This window comes from Bos javanicus, chromosome 15, assembly GCF_032452875.1.
Source record: "Bos javanicus breed banteng chromosome 15, ARS-OSU_banteng_1.0, whole genome shotgun sequence".
Taxonomy (NCBI): domain Eukaryota; kingdom Metazoa; phylum Chordata; class Mammalia; order Artiodactyla; family Bovidae; genus Bos; species Bos javanicus.
In genome coordinates, this window is record NC_083882.1 from 53156868 (window position 1) to 53176273 (window position 19406).

Genomic DNA, 19406 nt, shown 5'->3' on the forward strand with positions numbered 1-19406 from the left:
AATGAATAAAGATTTTTTTTCACCAGGGTAGAAGATAGGAAACCAACTGAGCTATAGGACAATATTTCCATCATTTAACAGAAATATGCCAATGACTGAACACATTGTTGTTACCTCAGCTATTTCTGAGAATCTGTCACTGTGAACAAACACATGGAAAGCACATGTCACCCACCATCAAGCAGGACAATGCTATTTTTTATTTGCCAAGAATACTGGAAGTATTAGGACCTTACCTGGAAAAGAAAAAAAAAAAATCCTTTCCTGATACTTTCTTTTATGCAATGGTAACACATCTTTTTTATATGACACCAGGTTTTGTTTTTAAAGGATACTTATATTGGGAGTGACATACTGAAGATGTCAGAACAGGAAGCTCCAGAAACTCATCTCTCCACCAAACCTGAACTAGCAGAAACTCTCTGTAGTAATTACTTTGGAACACCAGAGTCTAGTCAATAAACAGTTCATTTCAGTCTTTTGCCCAGCCCATGCCCTTTCCCACACTCAGACAGCAGTGACAGTGAAGCCCTGAGTTGCTGGTATGGCCTGCTGGAGCTAGGGTTGGCCATAAGAACCTCGTTCCTCCACAGGGTTTGTTTATGTGTTTGATTGCTCATAGCTGCTTTTGCTGGCTGAGGGACCAGCACAGAGGCTGACAGCCATGGTTCAGCATCCAAGGGCTAAAGTCTATTTCACAGGATTTAAGGAGACAAATGTTGAATGGAATAAACAAAATGTGGCATAAATGAACTGTTTCCCAGCTATCGAAAGGAATGAATTCTGATATATGCTACAACATGGATGAACCCTGAAAATATTACACTAAGTGACATAAGCCAAATAAAAGGACAAATATTGTATGATTCCACTCTTGTGATATCTAAAATAGGGAAATTAAGGAGGCAGAAACTAGATTAGAGGTTACCAGAGGCTAGAGGGAAGGGAAAGGGAGAATTATCATTTCATGGATACAGAATTTCTGTTTGGGGTGATGAAAAAGTTCTGGAAATAATGTTTATACAACATTATGAAAGAACTTAATGCCTCTAAACTGTACACTTAAAATTGGTTAAAACGGTAAATTTTATGTATATTTTGCCACAATAAAGTAAAAAAATTATTTTCTTTTACATATGCCTATTTTTCACTCAACAATTACAAGCTATAAAACCTTGGAAAAATTAACATAGTTGAACCTTATTCCCTCATATGTAATAGCTCTTCCTTGTACAGTTATCATGAGAATTGAAGACAATGTTTATAAAGTGCCCAGTACTCCATTTGTTAGTCATTAATGGTAGTTATTTAGAGGAGGAAATGGCAACCCACTTCAGTATTCTTGCTGGAAAATTCCATGAAAAGAGGAGCTTGGCAGGCTACAGTCCATGGAGTCACAGAGTCACAAAGAGTTGGACATGACTAAGCGCACACACACATACACACACAATGGTAGTTATTACTATAAAATAATTACCTACAGCAACAGTAATTTATAATTAACATAAACGTAATAACAATTCAAAAATATTTAATGAGTAACTAACTGCCTGCTGTCTTCTAGGCACAGGAGGTTCCTAACATTCATCCTCAAGGAGTTCTCAGTCTAGGAGACATGAAAAAAAATGAACAGGAGAACAGGGAGCCAAGAGGACAGGGAATAACCCAACACCAACACTTCTTTCTTTGGGCAAAAACACTGCTTTCTTTCCTACCAATTATCTTGTGATCCAAGAAAGCAGATCAGTTACAAGCAAAGAGAAAATTAGTTTAATGCACATGATTCTTGTCCAGACAAGATTTAATCCATTTGCTTTTTGTACTGACATCACACATAATGTATCAGAGGCAGACATATTGCTTATGTTCCCTTTAAAACCCAGAGAGCACTTGCCTGACAGCCTGGTGGAGTGGGAAGAACAACTGGAATTAGATTTAGAGTCCAGTAGACTTAAGCTCTGGTTTTAGCACTGCCACTTAAAAGCGATAAAAACCTATACACATTTATTGATCTTTCTTAGACTTTCATCTGTAAAATGAATATTTTAATAAAAACTTCTACCTCATACAACTGTTATAAAGATTCAACGAAATTACAAATGGTAAAGTTGTGAAGTATTTTACTTCTTATCTATTATTACATGGGGTTCTGTGGACCTTGTTTTCTTAAGCTTCAGAGAAAATTTGGCATTGGAGAGTTAAATTTTTTCTTCCAGTTTTGTTGAGATATAATTGACATACAGCACTGTATAAGTTTAAGGTGTACAGAATAATATTTGACTTATATACATCATGAAGTGGTTACATGATAAGTTTAGTGGGCATCCATCATCTCATATGTATACAAAATTAAAGAAATGGAAAAAATTTTTTTCTATTCTTTTTAAAAAATATTTATTTATTTGACTGTGTGGGATGTTTTGGCATGTGGGATCTCCCCTGACCAGGGATTGAACCTGGGTTCCCTGCATTGGGAGTGAGGAGTCTTAGCCACTGGACCACCAGCGAAGTCCTGAAAATATATTTTTTATTTGTTTTTTTTTTTTTGGAATGGAGAAAACTGGGGCTTGGGGGCTCTGCCATGTATTATGACCTTGTGAAAACTGATCTTCAGTCAATTCGTCTGGAAAATAAGGGCTATCTCACCAGACTTGTTATAAGAAATAAATACGAGGGGAAAAAAACCATAATAGTTATTTCCAAAGACGAAAGTACAAATGTCAGTCTTAAAACCTCCACCAGGTAGTCCTTACAGAAGAGTAAAACGTGCAGGGCCAGGTCACTGCAAAGAAAGATTTTTTTTTTAACCCTCAGATTATTTCATTGTATTTTCAGGCTATCAGCTTACTTATTAAGGTCCTCTAGCTGACAAACTGCCATGTCAAATACAAATCTGGGGACTTCTCTGGTAGCCCAGAGGTTAAGATTCCATGCTTCCATTGCAGTGGGCATGGGTTTGATCCCTGGTTGGGAAATTAAGATCCTACATTCCATGTAGCATAGCCAAAATAAATCAATTAAAAGACATTTTTAAAAAAATCGGCTTCTTGAACTGAGTAATTTTTTTTTTTTTTAAAGTAAAGAAAGCATTCTAGAGGGGGAAAAAAACTGGTGGAAAATGCTAGTAAAGTCAGAACATACCAATTTCCTAGCTTTGCAACCTTGAAGGCCATGTCTTTTGTGGGGAGGGGTAAATGACATATTGAACATGTTTGCTGTATACTGAAGCCAAGAAATTCATTTAGGGCTCAGCACAGGAGTGGGGAGAGCATGTGAGCTGGTGTGGCCCAGCAAAAGATGGGGAAATGGCCAGGAAAGGATGTAGAGAAGGAAGGTTTTCAAGGATAAAACCTTGGTTGTTCTTTGTGGTAGTGAGACAATGAATATATAGACCCAGGATGGGTAGACTTTAGGTACCAGCCTAGCTTCAATACTTTCCTCAACAGTTTTTCATTGTCTCACCTATAAAATGATGAGTTAGTGTAAGGGGGTCCATCTGTTCTCACACTTCAGAACTCTTTTCTAACTGGATTTTTGAAATTCTACTACATGTCAATGGTTTGGCCCCATTAAATTTATTACTCCCAGCTGTCTTGTAAAGGTGGCATTCACAGTCCTTTTTCTTTTTGCAAAGGATATACTGAAGCCCAGAAAGGTTAATAATTTATCTGATGTCACATAGTTTTTAAGTGGCAGAATCAGGTCTATAATCTAAGTCACTAACCCCATATCCCATATTCTCTTCCCTATATGGTATACTCATTGCTGTGCACTGTGATAACCATTAACTGAGCATCAGTGATGAGCACGGTGCCAGAGGCTTTATAAACATTCTCATGGACTGGTGAACCAGCCATCTGTATAGATCATTATCCCATTTTACAGTTGAGGAAACTGGGATTCAGAGAGGTTAAATAACTTGCTCAAGCTTGCACAGTTCATTAGTGGCAGAGCCTAGATTCTACTCCAGATCTGACAGAAGCCAAAACCTGTCCTCTCCTCAGCACATATACCAGGCCTCTAGTGACACTTGGACACTCTCACCATTAGAACATTTTAAGAAAAGAAGAGAAAAAGGAAAAAAACAGAAAAGTAGACAATGTTTAGATCTTAACTACACTTCAAACTTCTAGCAGAGAAACATTTCTGAGACCTTTCAGAAAAAGAAATGTCTCAGTCTGTAAAGAGCCCATTTTCATGGTCAATCCATGTAAAGCATATTCAAGTGTTCACTGTACTTACTATCTTTATTGTAAGCTGGAGCTGCCACAACAAAATAACACAGATTGACTGGGTGGTTTAAACAACAGACATTTCTTTCTCACAGTTCTGGAGGCTGAAAGTATGTGGATCAGGGTGCCAGTCTGGCTGAGTTCTAGTGAGGGCTCTCTCTCCGTGGCTTGCTAATGGCAGCTCTCTTGCTGTGCCCTTCTGAGGCAGGAGAGAAATACCCAACCTCAGCCCCCACCACCAGGATAAAGCAACTGGAAATTCATTTCCTATAGACCAAAACTCCAGAACAAGAATAGCAGGACAATTAAGGGAGAAGGCTGGGCCCTGCCAAGATCATGTATTTCTCATTCTCAAAGTCAGAAGACCTCTTGGACTACACATGTGCAGAAAGGTTCCTTGGCGGTCAAAGAGGAATACTGTCAAGGGATGCGTGCACACACATGGGAGGATCCTGAGATATACCAAATATGGACTGTGAGCCAGGAAAAATCAAAATGATTGGCCAAAGGAAACGGGAAGAAATGCTCCATAAAAGTAATTCAAACTGAGGGTGCAACTCAGCAAGTCAGGGAGTCTCCCTCTGAGTCTGCCCATGTGTCTATCCATACACACTGTACTCTTTTTCCTCTTAATAAATACTTCACTTGCTTCACTACTTCCTCTCTTTGTGGAAAATCTTTTCTGCAAAGTCAAAGGGCCAGGGCCCTTGTCGCTGACCACTGCCTAGTGGCTAGGATCTGGTACTTTTACCACCATGACCTGGCCTCAATCTCTGGCTGGAAACCAAAGCCCTGCTACAAGCTGTTGCAGGCCAAGGCCACCCAAGATCACTCCCATAGCAGAGAGAGAACTCTGGTGTCTCCTCCTCTTCTTATAAAGGTACTAATCCTACTGTGAAGGCCCTCCTCTCATGACCTCATCTAAACCTAATTATCTCCCAAAGGCTCCATCTCCAAATACCATCACATTGTGGGGCCAGGGTTTCAATGTATGAATTTGGGGGGACATAAACACTCAGTCTACAACACTACCTATACTTTCAGTCTTTTAAAGTATATGAACAGATTATATTCTTTAAATTAACTTTTCCAAGATGTGCAAGGAGCTAGTTATAACCACTTCATAGGATTACTACAAATATAAAAATAGTCTGTAAAACACTGAGCTCAATTTTTGGCACATATTAAGTGCGCGGTAAAGGAGCTTTAAAAAGGAGATATAAAGAGACAGAGAACTGTCAACTGGCTAGAAGACAGCTGTTTACTGGAATACACTATTGCTGTGATACTGTGATTTATAAAAAGCATATATTTAGTCTTCATCCCTGTTCCTGGCACAGGGTTCCTAAAAACCTGTGAAATTTTCCTAAGTGATAAGAGCAATAAAGATGCCTTTTCTTGGGGGGTGGGGGTCCATGCTATGCTATGGGATCTTACATCCCAAACAGGAGGAGAGGGACTGCAGGTTGAATCAAACTCCAATGGTCAATCATACCTATACACCTAAAGAAAGAAAGAAAGCAAAAGTCCCTCAGTTGTGTCTGACTTATTGCAACCCCATGGACTATACATATAGTCCATGGAATTCTCCAGGCCAGAATACTGAAGTGGGTAGCCTTTCCCTTCTCCAGGGGATCCTCGCAACCCAGGGATCAAACCCAGGTCTCCTGCATGGCAGGCAGACTCTTTACCAGCTGAGCCACAAGGGAAGCCCAATAATACTGGAGTGGGTAGCCTATCCCCTCTCCAGTGGATCTTCTGCATTGCTGGTGGATTCTTTATCAACTGAGCTATCAAAAATCAAAAAGGACAAAGTTCAGAGAGCTTCTAGGTTGGTGAACACCTAGAGGTACAGGGAGAGTGGCGCTCTCTAGAGGATCCACATTCCTTTCTGTATTCATTGTTTTGCATCTCTTCCATCTGCCTGTTCCTGAGTTACATCCTTTTATAATAAACCAATAATCTAGTGAATAAATTGTTTTCCTAAGTTCTGTGAGCTGCTCTGGCAATTAATTGAACCCAGGGAGGGAGTTATAGGAACCTCAGATTTACAGCCAGTCGGTCAGAAGCACAGGTCACAACCTGGACTTGTGATTGGCATCTGAAATGAGGACAGTTTTATGGGACTGAGCTCTCAACCTGTGGAATCTGACATTATCTCCAAGTAGACAGTGTCAGAATTGAGTTGAATTGTGTCAGAATTGAGTTGAATTGCAGGACACCCTGCTGGTGTCAGAGAATAGCTTGGTGTGGGGAAAGAATCCACACATTGGAATTGGTGTCAGAATTGTAACTGCAAAGCTGTATTTTATTTCCCTATTTCAGAGGGAATTTCAAATCAAGAATTTTTCCAACTTCTCTATTCCTTGTAGCCACCACCCTTTTACCTCTGAAGCAGACAATACCACAATGGACCTGACCCTCCACTTATACTGCCCTGACTCCGAGCCTACCCCAAACTGCTATCAGGAGCTAGCTGCTTGCTCCTCAAACGTGAGGCTCCCTATTCCTAGAAACTGAAAAGACAATCCTTTCCCCTAGCTTATCATTGGAAGCAGTGAAAGAAGCACATATTTTAAGACAAATCAGCTTGCTATAACAGAAAGCATTATCACTTTGAAATCATAAAGACCCGAGTTCAAATCTTTCCTCATCCTTCAGAAGCTATATAATACTGGCCAAATAATACAACATGAATTAAACTATCAGTTACTTTAACTTAAAAGAAGAGTACTATGGAGTTTATGATTAGTAAGATTATAATTAATGAAGTACCTAGTATGTACTTGCCAAATGGTAATTAAAACTCTTTAATATAACCATTATTTTTACCAACAATAATAGTGAATGTTTATTCTAATGCATTGTATCTGACATCTGTTTTACAGGTTACCTCACTTGGATCTTTATTTCTTGCAATTTGGAAGAAAAGATAATTTGAAAATTTGCCTACTCCATAACACCTAGAAAAGCTAGATAAAAAGTATAACAAACATTTTATGTTATATAACAAATATAGGCAGACTTGAGATTTTAAGAAAGAGAAGAAATCTCCTGAGGTCAAAAAATGAAAAGGAAATTGAAAAGTAGAGAGAAAACTGGAAGCTTAGGTTAAAAAAGAAAATTTCCTTAAGAATTGAAACCTTGGCCTGTGCAAAGTTTGAATGTATTCTACTTATATGGAGTTTACACCATCTTAGTCTTGAATCTGCAGTCTTAGAATCCCAGCAGAAAAATTAAAACATAGTTCCAGGCTGATAATAATCCTTGGTGATTAGTAGAAACAAAGACAATCCCCCCTCTTTCCCTGCAGAGGAGTACTAATTATCTCATTTAATTCTCACAACTATCCTATGAAATAGTATTATCCCAATTTATAAAAGAAATTCAAATTTAGGAAGGTTAAGTGATTTGTCCAAAGTCATCTTGCTATTATCCGAAAAAGCTGGGATTTGAACTTGCTTGTTGTTCATTCAGTTGAAACACATGTATCAATATGTTATACTGCTAATCTTTGTGCAAATCAATAGATAAATGCAACTGTTTCTTTCTCAGGTTTAGCAACTCAGTAAGAAGGAAGGCAGCCAGGATCACATGAAACCTGAAGGATTCCCACCTGCTCTGTCTACCAAAGCAGCTCCGTCCCCTCTGGCAAAGGACTTAGGTTGCTGGAATATTCTGAACCAGGAAGAGAAAAAGCAACAGGCTCCCTGAGCTAGTGGGGCATAGGATACTGCCAAATGGATCCTGGTTACTGATATTAACGGTATTAGAATAAACATACTATAGAAGCCCAAACAGAATGTATTTACTATTGGAGTTAAGTCAGGATAATAAAGCTGTTGTGATAAACACAAACATGTGAAATTGAAAATTAATGATGACAGCTTAGTCACATCAGGCTCAATATATTCCTAAATATTATTTGGGTTGCACAGCATTCAGAAAATCCTGATTTACAAGCATAAATAGCTGAAAATGTGTTAGCACACACTGATCGTCTTGTGTATATGCAGGTTTTATAAAAATAGTTCTAAATATTTTTCAAAAATCATATCAAATATTTGAGGATTTTTGAAGCCCCAGACCCCACAATGTTCTAATAGTTGGAACAACCAGACAAAAAAGTTCTCAGAGATCCCTCTATTCTCAATCTAGAAGGCTATACAGCATACATAGTAAAGTGCAAATTTATAAAAAGAAACAAGTATGCTCCACACACCCTCTCTCCCTTCCAGGGTGAAACTCTCTATCCTCCCATCTCCGATTCTGCCACCACAACTGTTATTACTCTACTTTTTAAGCTCTATTTCCCATTCTCCACCCCCCCCCCCTTTCTACTCTTTAGTCCAGCTAATCTCAAGTAGACTGTACCTTGACCATACTTTCTTACCTCCAGGTGTTCATTCATACTGTTATCGTCACCTTGGATTTATTTTCATTATATTTTTTAAGGCTCATGATATACTAAGCACCATGCTAGATAATTTATATATATTTTCTCATTTACTTCCATTATGATACATCCTGCCCATTCTTAGTTATTTCTAAATAATAACCATTATTAAGTACTTACTTGGTGCCATATATTATCTGATGAGTGCCTCACACTGCTCATTTAATCCTTGTAGCAGCCCATGAAACATGGTAACACTATTGACCTCATTTTATAATGCGAACACGAGGCTCTGGAACGTTAAAAAACTTGCCCAAGGCCAGGTAAGGGAGAGAATCCCCCCTGGAAAAGTGCTGTCTGAGCTCAGAAAGAAGATGTTAAAGGATAGGGTGAAGCTGTTAGGAGACAATGGCATTCTAGATAGAGGGATGACATTCACAAAGGCAGTGCAATAGGAAAACAGCGTGGTGTGCAGTCAGGAAAGAGATCAGCCTTCAGAATCAGCAGGCCTGGTTCAAAGACCTAGCTTTGTTTTGTGAATTCACTGCAACTATATTTTTCTCATCTGTGAAATGGTGATAATAGGCTTCACCATGTATAATTAAGATTAAAGTTAAACATGATATGTAAAAGTGCCCAGTACAGGACTAGGCCTATGGTAGGTACTCAGTAATAAATAAATGTTACCTCCCTTCCTTTCCCCTAGAAGCAGTTCAATAATCCATGGTCTTAAGAACATCATTTTTATCTCCACTAAACTCCAGACATGTCTCCCTTCTACAAGTTTCCAAGCTTTACAAAGGCTTTTGGAGGTGTCGTATGCCAAAAGTCATGGAGCACCTTATGTGGTAGGGTCCTTCACCACCACTTCTCAAACTCATTCTCATACCACTCACCTGTGTAGGCCATGTTCTTCGGGTTGCCATAAGGAGCCCCAGGCTGCACGGGGCTATAAACAGGGTTCATTGTGGACAACTGAGAATCCTACAGAAAAACAAACAAACAAAAAGCAGCATTGATTATTGATTGCTCATTTTCCCTGACATCAGCTTCTGATCTATAATCTTCAAGTGACACAGAGAAGCAACGTAGTATAACAGAAGGAGGACTTAAAAAAAAAGGCCACTTGTTTGTACTTGGCCCTCTGCTAGACACTTTTCCCACTGTACACATGAAGATACTGAGAGGCAGAGAAGTGACACAACTGGCCTAATGTCAGCCCCAGCCTTTTGATTCTCAGCTCAGTCCTAGTCCCACTACCCCATAAATTCAGCTACCATGAGTGTACTGTGTGGCACTGGCCAAGTCTCTTCCCCTCTCTGGGCTTCAATGTCCTGACATAAAATCAATTACTTCAGGTTCTCTGCGGTCCTTTCTAATTCTAAGGATGCCTGTCTATGAGCTGGGACAGGATGCACTTCTACTGCTCACCAGGGGAGCCCCAGTGCCTGGTAATAAGCACAACAGACTGCTGGAAGAAGAGCAGCAAGTGTGTTATCCACCCTTTGCACTTACAGAAGACAAGATACATTAGTAAGCAGTTTTGGGGGAAAATGGGAATTTATTAACATTGACCATTTTAATGCAAACAAGGAAACACAGCCAAGGTCTCTTTCAAAATTTATTCAAGGGAAAGAAACAAACTTGGAAATTTGTGTGCAATAAGTATCACCTGCACAAGTGCCCTGTTAATTACCCCAATGAAGCACATTCTCCATTCTGATTAATGGAATATTAAGCTCTATTAGTCAGCCAATTTGTCCCACCTTGTTTAGGGAACCAACTCTGATACACAGGCCAACACATGTTTGAAAACGTGTCTCCAAATACATTATTTACACTTCATAAAAATCAAGCTATTTCCTCCTAACTAGGCTCACATGATAGAAAGGCAATATTTTAGGTCATTAACTTCTTCCACAGCACCTCAGGAAAGGAAACAAGTCAAATGCTGAAGACAAGCAGTTCAAGTCAACAGCTGGCCTGATGACAATTGCTCTGAGATTAATTAGCCTGTCCAGGGTTCTGGAATGAGAGGTGGAGGAAAGATGGGTTCCCAAAGAGAGGAAGGTGGGGCAAACAGGTAAAAAAGAAAATGCCATTGGTCAAATTCAGATGACAGAACTTCTTGAAATGTACCCAATGTGCAGCCCTGGCAAATCACCCCAGGGCAACAGGCTAGATTAAACTATCATCAGTTGACAAAATGAAAGTGAACAACCTGATGAAAGTTATAGGAAATATACACATTCCGGCACAAATTAAGAAAAAAACATACTCGCAGCCAGAGTTATCCAAGAACACTGCCAAGAACGTGCGTGTGTGCTCAGTTGTGTCCGACTCTGTGATACAGACTGCAGACCACCAGGCTTCTCTGTCCATGGCATTTACCAGGTAAGAATGTTGGAGTGGGTTGTCATTTCCTTCTCCAGGGGATTTTCCCAACCCAGAAATCAAATCCACATCGCCTGTATCAGCAAGCAGATTCTTTACCACTGCACCATCTGGGAAGTCCACAGTCAAGTACATTCTCTCTCTTAATATAAGCACTCTCCTGGCAAGGTGCTAAGAGAGTTCACAGATATTAAAATACATTGCAAACTACAAAGTGGAATGCAGATGTAAATAATGATGGTAATAGCCTTGGATCGCTCTTCTACCCAACGGGTTCTCTGTTAAATAAGCCAGGGTAAGGAAGACTGCTAAGCAGCACAACGGGTCCTATAAATATCTGAGCACTCTCCTACTGAGAAGCTACTCTGTGTTGCTGATTGGACGAAGTCTGAAATTGCTCTTCATAACCAAAGAAACTCATCAGTTTTGAAACTGGTCTCCTGCTGCTCAAAAATGAGAACCACAGCCTCAGAAGGAGACCATGCCTGAGCAGCACTCCACAACAGCGTGGACTCCAACCTCAACTAATGACTGGCAGAAATGAGATCTGCCAGGGGTTCAAAATGTGGAATAAGAATACGATAGGCAGACAGAGTTCCTGGCTTTCAAGGGAAGGTCAGCCTTTTACAACAGAATCCACACATTAATAGTTTCAGGGACAGGCTAAAAATGAGTAGGAAGATCACAAGCTCTATTATCAGGCAGATTTAGGTTCAAATTCTGGAACTGCCACATACCAAACGTGGGACCACAGGCAAGTCCACTAACTTTCCTGAGCCTCAGTTCCCTCTAGACTCAAAATGGGAAAGAATAACACATTCTTTGAAGAGTTGTTGTAGGTATTGTTTTAGAGCTAGGTTTATTGAGGTACAATTTACATGTAGTAAAACTTACTCCTTTTAGGTATACAGTTCTATGAGCTCTGAAAAATGTATATAGTTGTAGAAACACCATCACAATTAGGATACAAAGTATTTTCACCATCCCCAAAAGTTCTCTATCTTTGGGGTCAACACCCTCCCCATAAATCCTAACTGTGGCAACCTCTAATCTGTTTTCTGTTGTTGTTTTGTATACTCAAATATCAACTTTTATTGTAACAAGATGAAAAAAGTGAGGCTGAAAAATGGCAAATGAACAGTCTGAGGTCACAAAGTAAGTAAGGGACAAGGTTAAGACTAGCACCCCAAATCAAAGACCTAAATGAGACAGATAAAAAGATAAAACTCATAGAAGAAAAAAGAAAAGATAGCAAAACCTTTACAACCTTGGATTTGGCAATGGTGTCTTTATTATGATTCTAATAGCCCCTGAGAGATCCCACCATGGAGGCAATTCAAATCTACCTACTGGGTCCTTGCCGGACACACACAGGCAGTTATGAGAAAATAAAGGCACTGACTGTCTGACTTCTATTCCTGCCAGCTGTATAGGATATTAGCTGCCACATGCTATCAATCCAACCTGATTTCACTTCTTAAGATAAGTGCCTGAGGTGTAAGTCCCATCTAGCTCCCTCTCTAGGGCTGAGTATGGAGTTGCCCCTGCTCCCTGGGGTTGAACCACAGTAAGTCTACATTACTTGTGTCAGCAAACACAACTCTGCAATAGCTTCCCATCTCATTCAAGATAAAATCCAAAGTCCTTACATGCTTCAGTCATGCCCGCCTCTGCAACTGTATGGACTGTAGCCCGCCAGGCTCCTCTGTCCATGTGATTCTCCACGCAAGAATACTGGAGTGGGTTGCCATGCCCCTCCTCCAGAAGACCCAAGCGGGATCCTCCCCACCCAGGGATCCTTCCTATGTCTCTTACATTTTCTGTACTGGCAGGCAGGTTCTTTACCACTAGTGCCACCTGGGGAGCCCCTATACAGGTCTACGAGGCCTTATATGATCTGGTCTCACATGCCCACCACTCTGGTTGCAACTCCTACTACTATCTCTTGATTTCTACACTCCAATCACAATGACATTCTTGTTCCCTGAACACACATGTATGCTTATGCCTCAGGGCCTTTGCACTTGCTCTTTCTCACACCAAAAATGCCCTTCCCCAGATATTCAAATGACATACTCCCTCACTTCATTCAGGTCTCTGCACAAATGTCACCTTGTCCGAAGTTAATTCCTTAGCCAACCTATCTAAAAATAACTCCTACTGTTATTCTCTGTCCCCAATCTCTGTTTTACTTTTCCCATTGACCTCAATCACTAACTGATATCCTTTCTTGTCTATTTGTTTATTCTTTCCCCCATTAGAGTTTTAAGTTCCATAAGAACAAGGATTCTGTTTATTTTTTCTTGTATCCCCAATACCCAAAATATTACCTAGTATATAATGGTCACTAAATGCATAGTAGTTGAATACGTAATGAACCATCCTTCATGCTTCCCTCAAAAAACAACTTTGGAATAGTTTCAAGGTGTTTGGCACTTCTTGGCATATTTCAGTTAACAACTTGGCTTCACATCTCTCCAGCATTTATTTCCAACGTTCAGAGAAGCCTCTACTGATAACTCATCTTGGGCAGTACAAGCAATGGTGAGCTGAGTGGCAGCATGATGACTAAGGAAAACAGAGAGAGGTGCTACAGACTTCCCTCCTCGTGGAGCTGGACTTCATCCCCAGACTGTTTGACAAGTAGCCTGCTGCTGCTGCCCTCAAAAATATCTGAACAATCTCTGTCAAATCAATAGCAAAATCTATGAGCACAAAATGACAAGAAAAATTTCAGGGGTGAAGAGTGAACACTTAGAAGTACCATATGCACAACAGGTTGCAGTGTTTAAAATTAATGTAGTTTACAAACTACCTATATTAGATGGTCCCCAAATTATGAGATTTCGGCTAAGATTTTTCAACTTTACAATGGTACCAAAGCAATATGCATTCAGTAGGAAAATACTTTGAATTCTGAATTTTGCTTTTCCTGGGCTAGTGTATGCAGCAAAATACTCTCTCATGATATTTGGCAGCAACAGTAATAAGCTACAGCTCCCAGTCAGTCAAAGGTAAACAACCAATTTACATGTGCAACCATTCTGTATCCATATAACCATTCTGTTTTTCACTTAAAATATAGTATTTAACAAATTATATGAGATATTCAACATTACAAAATAGGCATCGTGTTAGATGATTTTGCTCAACTGTAGGCTATTACGTTCTGAGCATGTTTAAAGTAGGCTAGGCTAAACCATGATGTTTGGTAGGTTAGGTGCATTAAACGCATTTTCAACTTAAAATGGGTTTATTGGGATGAGATGGCTGGATGGCATCACCGACTCGATGGACATGAGTTTGAGTGAACTCTGGGAGTTGGTCATGGACAGGGAGGCCTAGCGTGCTGTGATTCATGGGGTCGCAAAGAGTCGGACACGACTGAGCGACTGAACTGAACTGAACCTCATTGTAAGTTAAGAAAGATATAGTTTACAATGAGATTTTAATCACTATTTCACGTGATCCTTTGAAGTAAGCAACACAAGGATTACTAATTTCATTTGACAGATAAAGAAATTAAAGCTTACAGGTTTAATGTTTATTAAGATGGATACTATTAAAAAAAAAAAAAAAAGATATAGTGTCTGCCCAAAGGAGGCTATGGTCTAGTTAGGGAATTTTAAAAGTTAAATAAAAATAAACATGCCAAAAATAATGAAACTTTTAAGTTCAGAGGTGGAACTTCTGGAATACCTAAATTGCTTTAACCCTCTTCCCTAAAAGCAACAATAAAACTGAACAAACTGTCAAAAACAACTATTTTGGGCCTCTGAAAATTAACCAAACACATACACCAAACTGAGAAATGGTTATTTAAGAAGAATTACTGAACCATATCAAGAACAGTGAGAATCTGTAGCATTTTAGGCTCAAGCTGCTCCTACCCTCTAGCCCCCAACTCCCTGGAATGTCAGGCCAGGCCAGAAGGATGACTTGCCAGAGTGGACTGATTTAATTCGACGCTGAATGTAGAAAATTTTCTCTGGATATTGACCAGAGTCATTGTCAGAAACAACAGAGGGACAATCTGGGGAACAATAGTAAACTATTCAGGAAGGCCACTACTGCAGCTGGCCTAAGGTCGTAATACTAGTTAGGGCAGCCAACAGGCCTGCAGATAAGCCAGAAATTTTAAAGGGAGTTCTAGGGAACAAAAGATGAGACCCACTATGGGATCCCTGGTGATGTGTAAGGTTTCATACATGCTAAGGAGAAACTGGAGCAGTTCTAGGTATCTATAGACCCAATGTGCATATAAGGCCTTGAACACACTGAAAGTAAAGGCTGGAGCAGAACTGCAAAAATTGCCTGAACTCTGAATGCATTCTCCCATCAACAAACAAATCCATCAACAAAGGGTGGAAGACTTCCTGGCCTAGGACTGAAGCCAGTTATTGTTGACTACTAAACTATGCTGACCCAGGGATGACCTTTAGGAAGCCTAGTTTAAAAATTAAAATAACATTTAACAAAATATTCCCTGGTGGTCCAGTGGCTAAGACTCCATGCTCCCAATGCAGGCGGCCTGGGTTTGATCCCTTCGTCAGGGAATTAGATCTCACATGCCACAACTAAGAGTTTGCATGCTGTTAAAGATCCTGATTGCTGTAACTAAAAGAACCCACAGCCACACACTACAAAGACAGGCGCTATGAAGTAGTCTTGTTAGGGAAAGGACACTGCCTGAAACTGCAGGTCGCCATTCCTGCAACAAATGGCGACTCTGGCAGGGACTCCTTGCTGCAACTGACATCCTGACCACTCGGGGTACTCAGGGGCCAGCTTGCCTGCCAATGGACCAGACCCAGCGGCCGCAACTGGGACCCTTTTGTCCCTGGTCTCCTCCTGACGCGGACAACTGGCCAGAGTGCCCCGACCAGTAAGGCACAAGAGACTTTATTGACCTCTCTCCCTTTCTCTCTCTCTTTCCTCTCCTCTCCCTTTTTTCTAGTCCCCTGGTCCTGGATGCAGGAATCTGGTTGAAGGGCCTCAGCCTGAGCTGAGGATTGGAGACTGATCACCTCCTCTTGGCAGAGAACGTGAATTCTGGTTCTGTTCTGGTCTGATTTCTGGTAGGGCCGAGTTCCAGTCCTCCCTTCTCTGGAGGCCCAGGGTAAAGTCCCATAATGCCTGGGTATCTGCAGGTAGCAGGAGATGTCTGTAAGGCCACCCCTTTTGCCCCCTTCTCCCACCTCCTCCCCACTCTTCTTTCAACCTGGCTTCCTTTCCTCCCTTTGAAATCTTTGAAGACCTGAGATATTTTCCTTAAAGTGTTAGTACTTGGATCTGAAGTTCTGTGTTGCTATAGGAGGTTTTCTGAGAGACTGTATTCTTGTATTTAAGGGAGTGTCTGATGAGGACTGCCAGGTTTGTATGTGTGTGTTTTAACTCTGTGTTCTGTGTTGTACTTTTTGATGGCCATTTTGCTTTGTCTGGCCACCATTTGGTTTAGACCTGCCACCACTTTGTCAGAACTTGATTTTCTTTCCCTGTGCCTTGAGACCAGGGCTCTTGGGAACACTTATCTAGACCATCTCTAACCCCTGACACAGAGGAAAAATGGGAAAAAGCCTTTAAAAGTTTTATTTATTCCAACTGTTTTTTATAAACTAGTAAAATTTATATTGTAGTATCTAATTCATGACTAAATTTAGAAAATGAAGCTAGATCTTGCGTTGTGTCTGTCTAAATATGTCTCAGTATGTCATTATCTCTGGATAATATTTTTGAGATTAATTTGTAAATGAACTCCATTTAATTGGCTTAAAGAAAGGTAAGTGCTTACAAATCAAATAATTCTAAATTAAACAATAAATTCTAGGTTCATGTGAACTGGTAAATATTCAGTATGAAATACCTGATATTAATGTTTGTTTGTTGACCTATCTAATTAGACATGTCTTAGAGTAATTAACTGGAGAAGGCAATGGCACCCCACTCCAGTACTCTTGCCTGGAAAATCCCATGGATGGAGGAGCCTGGTAGGCTGCAGTCCATGGGGTCGCTAAGAGTTGGATACGACTGAGCGACTTCACTTTCACTTTTCACTTTCATGCATTGGAGAAGGAAATGGCAACCCACTCCAGTGTTCTTGCCTGGAGAATCCCAGGGATGGGGGAGCCTGGTGGGCTGCCGTCTATGGGGTCGCACAGAGTTGGACACGACTGAAGTGACTTAGCAGCAGCAGAGTAATTAACCTTAAGTAGAATATTTTCATTGTACCTAGGTTTAATATAAGTTAAATACTATCTGTTACAAATTGGTCAACAAGGAAATTGCCTCAAGTGAAGAAACTTCTAAAAAAATGTAAATGAGATATGAGCTTTTACATAAACTCTATTAAGAATAATTGTTCTTTAGGAATATCTGTCTACAATAGTCTCTCCAGATTGGCATAACTTCATTTTCTAAGGGTTGTGCTAAGTGTGCTAAGTGTTAGAAGTCTATTGAATAGTTAGGCCATTTCCAAATAAAATAAGATTTTGAAATATTTACTGCTGCTCCTAAGTCGCTTCAGTCATGTCCGACCCTGTGCGACCCCACAGACGGCAGCCCACCAGGCTCCTCCATCCCTGGGATTCTCCAGGGAAGAACACTGGAGTGGGTTGCCATTTCCTTCTCCAATGCAGGAAAGTAAAAAGTGAAAGTAAAGTTGCTCAGTCGTGTCCGACTCTGAGCGACCCCATGGACTATAGCCTACTAAGCTCCTCCATCCATGGGATTTTCCAGGCAAAAGTACTGGAGTGGGGTGCCATTGCCTTCTCCTATGAAACACTAATTTCCTTTTACAGAGAAACAAAGAGATTTGGGACTATAAGTGAATAATGTTTGGTGCCATCCTAAAATGTTCTAAGAAAGCAAGAGTTTTAGAAATTATCACTGGTATTTATGCTCACCAATCTATAAAATGCTAATATAAAAATTAGTTCTTGGTTGCTAAAGGAAAGTAGGAAGTGTGTTTTCAGTAAAAAAAAAAAAAAAAGAAGGTATGAAAAATACTAAAAAGAGTTATGCATGATCAGGATTTTCTAAAATTGGACTACAATTAGTTAGATAAATGGATTTTGTTAGGAATGACACAGCCATAAGAAAACTGGTTAGAGCCAATTAGGTCCAAGATGGCGGAACTGACTTTCACTGCACCTTGAGCCTTGGTATTTACGCCCACTGTGGCATATCAACAAGCTAAATGATACACTCATCAACTAAATTTGACCAAATGTTCTAAACCCTTTTGATTGATCTTTTCAATAAAACTTCTTAAATCAAATTCTTTTGAAGTTCTTTTGACCTCTAGCTAACTTTGGGGTGCTTCAGAGGGCCCCTGAAACATCCCAAAGAGAGATATTAAACTATGTTTATTTGGTTGGTTAAATTACATGATGGAGAAGGCAATGGCACCCCACTCCAGTACTCTTGCCTGGAAAATCCCATGGACGGAGGAGCCTGGAAGGCTGCAGTCCATGGGGTCGCTGAGGGTCGGACACCACTGAGAGACTTCACTTTCACTTTTCACTTTCATGCATTGGAGAAGGAAATGGCAACCCACTCCAGTGTTCTTGCCTGGAGAATCCCAGGAACAGGGGAGCCTAGTAGGCTGCCATCTATGGGGTCGCACAGAGTCGGACATGACTGAAGTGACTTAGCAGCAGCAGCAGCAAATTACATGAAAAAGATTATCAAATGAGTAATAAATCCGCTCATGTTATAATGTATGGTAAAATTACTAATACAGATATCCTAGAAATTATATGGAGGAGTTCTTAACATTCTGATATGTCCTGGTATTCTAATGGAAAACCTGACGACTTCACAAAAGTTAACAAAAGGACTGAATGAACCAGCGAATATGCTTATAACTTTTATGGTTTCTGTCTGAAAAATTACAGGTTTGAATCTTATGTTTTCCGGGAGTAGGGAAAACCTTCCTCTCAAACTAATTATGACAATACTTTGGTAAAATTATACATTATAAACAAAACAATTACATTTTCTCTCTGACTCCTCCAGAAATTGGAAACTCTTAGGTTTTCAGTAAGTTTATCAAACGAATTAGGAAGGTTGTCTCACTAACAGGTACAAAAATCTCAAGGAATTTTGAGACCTTAAAAAGGGAAGAATTCACCTAGATTTGTTAGGCAAAATCTGTGATAAGCCTTTGGTGTGAGTTTCCCAGCCATGTTTTTATTTTAAAAGTTCAGTCTGAGACTCTATACATGTTTCATCAAAATAGAAAGTCTATGATCAATTATGGTTATATAAATCATCAGACCAAAATTAGTGAGAACAGACCTATTTTGCAAACAAACTAGCCTTAATTTGGTTATATTTGATAAAAATGAGGGTAATTTTAGGGAGAAAAAGATGTTTCCATGAAT

The 19406-nt window shown here is 40.0% G+C and overlaps 1 protein-coding gene across 9 annotated transcripts in view; it reads right to left on the reverse strand.

The window, feature by feature from the left end:
- FAM168A (family with sequence similarity 168 member A) overlaps positions 1-19406 on the reverse strand; it is a 202367-nt gene that overhangs the window by 58497 nt on the left and 124464 nt on the right. For all 9 annotated transcript variants that reach the window (XM_061380789.1, XM_061380781.1, XM_061380780.1 and 6 more), the window contains one exon: positions 9525-9612. In XM_061380789.1, coding sequence (XP_061236773.1) covers positions 9525-9612 — 88 coding nt within the window. The remainder of the gene's footprint in view (positions 1-9524; positions 9613-19406) is intronic.